Source organism: Marmota flaviventris, chromosome 12 (genome assembly GCF_047511675.1).
Source record: "Marmota flaviventris isolate mMarFla1 chromosome 12, mMarFla1.hap1, whole genome shotgun sequence".
Lineage (NCBI taxonomy): Eukaryota > Metazoa > Chordata > Mammalia > Rodentia > Sciuridae > Marmota > Marmota flaviventris.
The window spans coordinates 10590483-10600028 of record NC_092509.1 but is presented as its reverse complement, the minus strand read 5'-3'; the positions used below and the strand labels follow the sequence as shown (position 1 = coordinate 10600028).

The window sequence follows — 9546 nt, the reverse complement described above, 5'->3', positions numbered from 1 at the left end:
TGTGATTTTTTTCCCCTTTAACTCATGAATCTTTTAGAAGTTTCTTTTTCTAGTTCTAATTGAATTCCTTAGTAGCTGGGAAATGTATTCTGAATGATTTAAACTCTTTTAAATATTTTGAAACTAGCTCCGAGGCCTCGAGTGTGTAGCTCTCCAGCCTCAGTGTGCGCTCATTGCTTTGGGGCAGACGCTCCACCAATGTCAGTGAGCAAGTTGTTTGGGGGCCTGTGAGGCCTTCTGCATCCTTGCTGACCTTCTGTCCAGTGCTCTGTTAATAATTAAGAGTGGAGCCTGGCACGGTGGCCACACCTGTAATCCCAGAGACTCAGGAGGCCGAGGCAAGAGAATCGTATGTTCAAGGCCAGACTCAGCAACTTAGTGAGGCCCTAAGCAACTTAGTGAGACCCTGTCTCAAAATAAAAAATGAAAATGTCTGGGGTGTGGCTCAGTGGCAAAGCCATCGGCTTCTCCCGCCCCAGGCTTGGGGCACAGAGAGACTTTGCTTGGACAGGCTATCTCAATCACCAGCTCCCAGAGGGGAGCCATCTCCATGTGGACCCGTTGGGGGTAGAGGAGGTGAGCTGATGTCACCCTGTAGGGAAGCACCTTCCCTGGAGAGTTGTCTCACACACTCAGTATTGACACTGTTCTGTAAGGTGTCTGAGGGGGTGGCCACGGCACACTGGAGCCAGGACCCTCGTGTCAGGGCCGTCTTGTGAATGGGAGGAGTGGGACATGGAGGGAGAAAATGCTAGCAGAGCCTGGTCATGGGCACAGGTGCCTCTAAGAAGGCAATGATCTTACGAAAAAGCAGCACAGAGTCCGAGAGAATAGCAGAGATTTCATTCTCCCAGGTGGGCAGTGGGCGGGGAACAAGGGAAGGAGAGAGCCCTGGGCGAGACCATCCACCAGGAGCAGCACTGCAGTCCACCTTCCGAAAGTGGACAGCTGGACAGGTGCCTCCCACCAGGGCAGCCTCAAATGTTCATTGTCAAGTTGATGAACTGGAAGCAGAGAGAGAGAGAGGGATGAGGGCTTATCCCCCCACGTAACTCCAGAGAGCACGATGGGACCAGAGAGCATGACAGGGACAGTGGAATATCCTCTCTCCTTTCGAGGGGCAGCCTCACTCAGGCCCCATGACCAGGGCAACAGAAAGCAGCTTCCCCTTTGCAGGGTCCCCTGCCTTCAGGAGGGAGGCAACCCTCCATCACAGCAGGGCTGCGGGAGCGACTGGGGCTCGTCAGCAGTGGCCTGGTGGGCAGGAGGTGGACTTCCTCTCACCCCTCTCCAGGGTCCCCGCCTTGCTTCCCACCGGGCTTGTCATGGCAGCATGATGCCTATGCACAGCTGTGGGGAGTCCTCTCTCCCTCCCTGGCAGGGAACCTGCTTCAGTTCCCAAACCTCACATATGCAGGAATCACAGGATCCCGTGAAACAAGATTCCGATGCCTTGGTCTGGACTCTATGTTTCTAACCTGCTTCCTCGGGCAGGGCTGGTCTCCCATGCCGCAGCAGGGCAGCTGGGAAAGGTCCTCTGGGGGGGTGCACTGAAACCCCAATGCTCCTTCCGAGATTTGGAAAGTGGCCCATGCTCTCTTAGCCCAGCATCCTCCCTGGGGGCGCCTTGGGTCTGAAGTGCGGAGGTGCACACACAGGCGTGCGCCCAGGGCAGCCATAGGACCACCTGGGCGGGGGAGTGGAGGGAGGGAAGTTGGGAGCAGGCCAGCCAGGAGCCCAGGCGGCAGGAGCCAGGGAGGGCGCCAGCATGCTAGGTGGTTCATTTCTAAGACCCAGTTTCCACCTCTGCAGAATGGGGCGCTATGGGCACTCAGCAGTGGATTTAACCTTGACAGTGACCCTGTGAGCCAAGTGAAGAGTGCCTTAGAGCTGTTGGGCACTGTGTTATCTCAGCCACCCACAGGAACTCCAGGCCTCTCAGGAACTGTGCATTTGGCGCGTTTCAGGAGATGTGCTCTGCGGGGCCCTGGGCAGAAGGCTGTGTCGTACCTCGTTTATGTTGAGGTGGATGAAGTCCTTGTTCTTCATACGGAGTGCCTGGAATACCCCTGCCGGGAGAGAGGAGGAGTTTCCCAGCCCCAGGGCCAGCCTGGGCTGACTGTGGGGAGCTGCTCCCTCTAGTGGGAATCAGGGGTCTTCTGGCACAGCAGGCAGGACCGTGCTGGCCAGTGCTGGCCTCTACCCTATGCCAGTCTGCTGGCCAACTCCTGGGTCCAAAACATCTTCCTGTCCTAATCCTTGGGGTTACAAACCCCTTGAAATCCATGACCCCAGAAAACAAGTGCCTGTATCCAAGGTTTTACTGAGTCTGAAAGCTGTTCTGTGTCTAATCCCTCATGGGTGGGGGCACTTGGGGCTGTCACAGGACAGGCAGCAGGGGCAGCAGGGAGAGCAGGCTGAGCTGGTTGGGGTCATCATGTGTGTCCCCAGGCCTCAGCCTCCCACTTTAGAAAAAGCTGACCACCCCTGGCTTCAAGTTTTCACGTGAGGACAGAGTGGGGAGAGGGGACTGACTACTGCGGAGCAGAGGGACGGGGAGACCCAACAACCAAGTGACCTGAGTCCAGATCCCGGGTGGCCAATGAGCAGTCAAGAGGCCACTGGGGATTCCAGCATGGACTGGCACTAGGTAACGTCGAGGGTCCCTGAGAACTTGGTCAGGTATGCAAATGGCAGCTCCATCTTGCAAGGCCAAGTCTACTGGCTGGAAAAATCTCCAGAGGGGAGGGCAGGCCCGAGATGGGTTAGCAACCCACTTGGGGGAAAGGATGAACTGGGGACATGGGGGGGAAGTCGCAGGTGATGAGTGTTAAGGCTAAGTGTTGCGCACAGGATGCAGACCTGCTGCTGTCCCCCCACATCTCTCTAAGGTGGGCGTGGCCACATATGGCCTGCTCCTGTGGCTTTCCTCCCCTCTCCATGGTGCTGGGGACAGAGCCAGGGGCCTCGTGAGTGTGGGTAAGGGCTTTGCCTGGAGCCACACCCTGCCTCTGTCTGGATTGTCTGAGTTCCCACAGGGGCTGTAGCAGAGTTTGGGAAGCTCTTTGTGGGGTTTTACTCTTTCCATGCAGTGGATGTTGCAGCTGTCTGATGGGAAGTTGAAATGGCCTGGGAAGCCTTGGGCCCTGCTCCCTGGTGCTCCACAGAACACGCTGAGGGCCCCGTGGTGGGGAGGGTCAGGCCTGAGCGGTCCAAGAAAGGAGAAGCCATGCACCCCCAGCCAGAGCAGCACTAGGCTAAGCCTCCTGGCTGCAGCCAGGAGGAGGGGAGAAGGGACAAATCTCCAATTTCTAGGGTCAGCTCTGCCCACCCTGTGTGTCTATGCCATCTTTATAGGTGGTCCCTTCTCCACAGCTGCTGGTGACCTGGGCCAGCATTCAGGCCCAGCTGGCTTGGCCCCTTCAAGCCTCCTGCATCAGGCCTCAGCCCACCCTGAGCCTGCGGATCACAGAAACAAGCTTCAGGCAATCAGAACTGTCACCTGCCTAACAGAGCTGTAGCACCGTGCCACAGAGACCCCTCCTTGCTTTACCAGGTGCCGTGAGGTCACCCATCGAGCTACCAAATTCCGAGAAGTACCAGATACATAATTTGCAAGACTCATGCAAAATGGAAGACTGGGGCCTCTGGTTCAAAAGTCAAGACCTTCAGGATGGTGACTTCAGAGCATTTAACTCAGCACAAGGTGCCTTGGAGACATGGTCCCTATGTGCTTGGATGGCATGCTTGAGCTGCCCGGGACACATGCCGTGTCCCTTCTTAGCCATCCTGTAAAGGAGGTGGCTGCAGCCTCAAACAGCACCTACACATAATCTCTGTCCCTTTTGGTGGGACAAGTCTCTTTTGAGGTAACTGGGTCCATGAGGGAGGGAAGAGGGGACCAAGATTCTGATTCTGTACATTGTTGGGACCTGACCTGAGGTGGGAGCTTCCCTGGGATGGTGGGGCACGAGCCCACCTTGGCCTAGTGTCCTCACACAGACAGGACAGGTGGGGAACAGGGATCTCTGGACGTTGTACATGACACTGCACCTGTCCTGGGCAGCCACATGGGTCATGTGTCTCATAGCTCCCAATGGCCCTGTGGGTCTGTCTGCCATATTTGCTGGTTGCTTGTATGTGCTCATGAAGGGTAACCAGACCTGGGGTGGACCCGGGTGGAAGACACTCACGGCTTGCATTCTCCAGCCGGACCAGGCAGTTGAGGAAGTCGTCCAGGTCCAGCTGAAGCCCCTCGTCGGCGTACCTGAGGATGATGAGCTGCAGGAGGCGGCTGCTGAGCTGGAAGCCTGTGGAGGAACAGGAGGCCCCAGGACTGGCTCAGCCCAGAGGACCACACTGTGGGCCAGGGAGTCCCATGTGGCCAGGGAGAACTGGCCAAAGGAGCGTGTTCTGCCTGGCAAGGTGAGAGCTTCCTGGTGGGGGCCTGGCTTGGTTTGGGTGGCATGGAGGTGTCTGCCAGGACGGGCAGGTGCTCATAGGCGCTCTGACACTGTGGGCTTAGTGAGCTCTCGGCTTTGGTTTTTCACCAACATCACCCCTGGGGTCTGGTCTACCTTCCAGGAGGCTTCCTGAGGCACCTTCCCAGTGGTCAGTGTCTGAGCCCCATGCTGAGTCCTGCCAGCCTCCCCTCTGGTTCTGTCTGAGCTCACTTCTGGCAGGTCCTGTCCTGAGGATTCCAGGGTGGCACCTGGTATGACTGACTCTCCAGGGTGTTTTAACCCGAGGGCAAGGGGGCTAGAAATGGTCCTGAGAGGACATGCTGCTTGCTGATTCCTGCACACCCACGCTGGAGGGACAGTGCCTGGCTGCAGCCAGGAGGCTTGGCCTAGTGCCGCTCTGGCTGGGGGTGCACGGCTTCAGTGTCCTCATTTGTCAAATGCTGGGTTCAAGGTGTCTGAACACCTGGAAAACCCTGTAGCATGTTTAGCACTTTGATGTCTAATCATATGCAACTTGTTTATTTTGCAGTGCTGGGGATGGAACCCAGGGCCTTGCACATGCTCAGGCAGACGCTCACCACTGAGCACTCCAGCCCTGATTCGACACTCTCAGGAGCAGTATCCTTGCCCTCCTTCCTCCTGGTCTGCAGGTTCAGTGCAGGTGGTCCCAGGACTGTTTTTTGTTTTTGTTGTTGTTTTTTTGTTTTTGTTTTTTGCTGTTTTTCCCAGCTGCAGCCAGAGAAGGAGACTGCTCTGACTCAGAGCTCAGTGCTGGGCCCATGCCCTGGTGCTGCCCAGAACCTGGCATCTGCCTTGGCGGGCTGAAGAGGCAGGGTTGGGACCTCCCTCACCAGAGCTGGGTAGGAGGACCTGGTCACACCATCCTCTCTGGAGGTTCCCTTGGGTCCCTGCTCTGTCCCTCCTGCCCTGGGAGCAGGATCACTGACCCCAGGAGAGTGGTCTGCTTGTATAGCTCTCCTGTGTTCTTCTCCCTCACAAAGGACCGAGCAACCTTGCTGGGCACATTCTGCCCTCAGCAGGCCTGACCCTGGGCATGTTTCCAGGGGTTGCTGCCTGGGAGCGGGCCCCATTTGAAGCTGCACAGGTCCTGGTTTACGACTGTGCTGGTCAGATGCAAAGGGGACACAGAGACCCCAGCTGGGTGCACAGGACACGAGGCCTCAGAGCCTGGGACAGTCACAGCAATGCTGGGTGGATGGTGAGAAGGTAGCAGAGTGTCAATGGAATGATCTGGTTTGGATCTGGTCTGTTGCTGACAAAGCTGGCACAGGATCACAGGTGGCAGAGGGACACGCAGGTCCCCAAAGCATGGGGACATGGGCTGTCTCATCATGGCAACAATATCACCATGCAGAACTTAGAGGTCAGGAAGTAGTATGCTTGCCACCACAGAGTCCCTGGTTACTCTGCAGTGGAGAACACGGCCAGAGGCCTCTGGGGGCAGGCCACGTTCATTCTTGGAAGATACTTCTAACCCTCCAGCCCATGTTCACAGTGGTTTAAAATGAGGGTCTTATGAGGGGCCAGGCTGCAGCCAGGAGGCTTGGCCTAGTGCTTCTCTGGCTGGGGGTGCACGGCTTCAGTGTCCTTATTTGTCAAATGCAGGGTTCAAGACCTGGGGTGCTAGGTCTGTGACTTAAGCAGCATCAGCTCAGCTCAGAGGCCCACCACTGGCCACCAGCTAGGGCCAGGGCCAGGGCCCAGAAGGCAGCACACTGGCCCCACCTCAGGCAGCCCCACGCCCCAGCAGGTCCTCACCTGCAGCTCTCAGTGCAGTCCGCAGCTCGTAGGACGACATGGTGCCGGACTTGTCGACGTCGAACTGAATGAACAGGTTCTGTGGGGTGGGGCCGGCAGGGATGGGAGGAGTGGCTAAAGGGCAGCCTGGGCAGCAGCAGCTGGAGGGCAGCCGGCCCCGAGGGCCCTGAGAAGTGAGGCTGGCCACCCTCCTGTGTGAGCAGCGCTGGAGATGGATCCCAGGGCCTCCCACAGGCCAGGCTTCCCCCAGGGCCTCCCACAGGCCAGCCCCCCACCCCCAGCTACCCCAGCCCAGCGCCCCTGTCTTCCCTTCCGTCTAGGGGACTGATGCAAGCATCAGGATTCTACTCTGGTGCCTCTCCTCGTCCCTGCCACCATCACTTAGCCTGTGGCCTTGGCCTTTGCCCCCCTGCCCTAGGCTTGGGGTTCTTGCCAGGTCACATACGATCCACTGCTTCAGCCTGTCCCAGAACATTAGAAATTCACTGAATTCCAGTTTCCCGTTGCCGCTGGTCTGGCCGCATGGGTCAAGGAAGTTTGACCTTTCAACCCAGGGTCCTCAGGGGCCAGCTCTGGGGCACCCAGGATGGCCTGTGGGCTGGTCTGGTGGTGTGGGTGTCAGTGCTGGCCCTGGGGAGGTGGCTTTAAGTACTGAACCGTGGTTCTCTGAAGAGGGGATATGGAAGGTGAGATGGTTTCAAAAGCACAGAAATAGCTCTTCTGTTTCCTGCGAAGGGAACCGAGTGCCAATGAGGTCCCAAATCCCTTGAGAAACCTCTGCCCCCTGGACGGACCCAGGCCACTTGATTCTGATGGACTTCAGCACCAGGGGTCCCCTAGCTGTTGAATTTGCCCATGGAGACTGTGCGCCTCAAACCCTGGGCAGAGTGCTGTCGGAAGTTGCAGGCCCTAAGCCTGCTGGGAAGGATACGTCCATCAGGGAAATGATATTTCTGCAGGAGATCAGGCTCAGCTTCTTGAACTTGAGGTCTTTCCCTGAAATCACATGTGAAAGTTGAATTTGGTTGACCCTCAGTCAACTGTGCTGAAGCCCAGGGTGGCCAGAGCCAGGCTCTTGGACTGTGACGTGGGCATTCTTATGATGGTGGTAAGAATAGGGGGAAATTTATAATATACGAAAAAAAGCTTAAAAAAATGGGAATGTTGGGCTGGTTGCAGCTAAGTGATAAAACGCCTGCCCCAGCACCCGCAAAGCCATGGACCCAGCCCCCAGCACTGCAAAACTAGAACACACACCCCCAACCCCCAAACCCAACAACTGAAATAGGGATCACTCTCTCATCATTTTTTTTTTTCTAATTCAATAATTCTAAATGACAGATTGCCCACGAAGGTTTCTCTTAGGTCATTTAAGGGCAGAAGCTTGAAAATGAATCGATGACTGAAGGAAGGGCCTTGCTAAGGACGAAGGCCACTCCCACACGTGCAATACCCATGGAAATTGTGTTCCTGGATGAACTGCTCACACAAAGTGAGCTTAAGGTGGAATTTAAACTTGCGGAGGAACTTGGACATTGATACACTGCTGGTGGAAATGTCAAACGGTCCCTTTGGAAAACGGCTGGGCGCTAAAACATCAAGTGCAGAGTTCCGACAGAAATTCTCCTCGCCGTGGAGGGAAGAGGAAAGCAATACGCCCATTGGAAACCGAGGTCCACTGCAGCGGTACCCAAGTGCACGTCAGTGGACAAACGAAGAGACAAAGGGGCACGCCACACAGGGAATGCCAGTGGCTATGAAAAGGAGCAAAGCCCAGACACCTGGTGGCAGGCGTGAACCTGGAAGTCACTGAGAGAAGGAAGCCAGGCCAGAAGGCCTCCTGCCAACTGCCCAGGATCGGCAGATCCAGAGAGAGCAGAGCAGTGGTTCCTGGGGACGGGGAGGATGGAGACGGGGAGGGCTGTGAGCGGGCACAGGGTCTCCCTCTGAGGGGAGGGAATGTCCTGGAACTGAGCCCGTGCCCACACACTGACTGGTAAGAGAGTTTGTTAGTGGTGAGGGTTGGTGATCTTCACCTTGGCCAGTAGGCTTTTGTGCATCTTTTAGAATTGTCCACCTTTAACTTGTGTCATTTTTTTTGGAATCAGGGAATAAACAATGACAGCTGTTTCTGAAGTCCTGGGAAGCCCAGTGCAGAGGTCTAGAGGCTGGCAGTGTGGTCCCCCACCCCATGGCCCCCAGGGGTTCACTCAACTCTTCTGCAGCACAGCATTTAAGACATACTCCAGTTCCTCTGCGGTCACCTCCATGTCCTGTGAAGACATTGCTCCTTAGGCCCTCAGGACTCCCGTGAGTCTCTGTCAGCTCCAGCTTGACTGGGCTCAAGGGACAGACTGGCCCTCCTGAAACAGCCACAAGCAGATCACCCGTCTTCTGGGTAGCTGCTGCTGCCCACCAGCTTCTGGGGAAGGTCCAGCTGACCAGCAGAGGCCCACCCAAGGTGGACACAGAATACTGGGCTTGGCATGCTGCCACCTTCCCGAGGATCAGAGATACCTGGAGCGGTTGGCAAAGCTCAGATGGCCCTGGAGGTGTTGCAGGGAGCTGGAGAGCAGGCCAGCCTCCTGCAAAGTTGCAACTGGGGAGCAGAGCGGAGGACACTCCCTCCTGGAACCGCCCCTCCTGGACTGCCACCCCTCCTGGACAGCCTTCTCCAGGACACGCCCCTCCTGGGCACGCCCCTTTTGGACATGCCCCCTCCCGAGCGCCCCAGGCACTGTCAGGTCACCTGATCCAGGACTGTGGCTGCTGGCTCTTTCCAAGTCCTCTAGGGGATCTAAGGGCACCCACAGCAGCATCCACAGAGCAGAAGCTCAGGGCGGATGCAGCCGGCCTGGACCCACACCTACAGAAGGGGGTCTTCAGTCTTGCCGGGTCCCCGGGGTCTTTCATGTGCAGGGAAGTTTGGGTGGCACTGCTGTTGGGCTCATCTGTCCAGGAGCTGGGCCAGCAAGGGGGACCCCCTGTACAACGGCTTTAACCAACAACTGCTGGTGAGACGGGCCAAGGACAGGTGGCTGATTACCAAGGAAAAGGAAATGGGCAGATGACTCCTGACCACCAGCCTCTGGGGAGGGGAGGGTCAGACTCTCCAAACACAAGCAGGCGGCCTCTTCCTGCCTTTTGGTCAGTAGAAAGGAGAAGAAAGAAAACCTAAAATCCATAAAAGGGCAAGACACTGTTCTGCTCTTGCCTTGGCATTTCTCCGGTGTTTGATCTTCAACACCTGGGGAATGAGGCCTGATCCTGATTTTCAGGACCGGTATCACTGGTTCTGCTTGGA

At 56.7% G+C, this 9546-nt stretch overlaps 1 protein-coding gene across 3 annotated transcripts in view; it reads right to left on the bottom strand.

Annotated features, from left to right (window-relative positions):
• Positions 1–977: 977 nt before the first annotated feature.
• Positions 978–9546, bottom strand: part of Capn9 (calpain 9) — a 28811-nt gene continuing 20242 nt past the window's right edge. For all 3 annotated transcript variants that reach the window (XM_027948034.2, XM_027948035.2, XM_027948036.2), the window contains 7 exons: positions 8458–8515; positions 7174–7238; positions 6688–6756; positions 6243–6321; positions 4194–4310; positions 2011–2069; positions 978–1004 (listed from right to left, as the gene is read on the bottom strand). In XM_027948034.2, the coding sequence (XP_027803835.2) occupies positions 978–1004; positions 2011–2069; positions 4194–4310; positions 6243–6321; positions 6688–6756; positions 7174–7238; positions 8458–8515 (474 nt within the window). The remainder of the gene's footprint in view (positions 1005–2010; positions 2070–4193; positions 4311–6242; positions 6322–6687; positions 6757–7173; positions 7239–8457; positions 8516–9546) is intronic.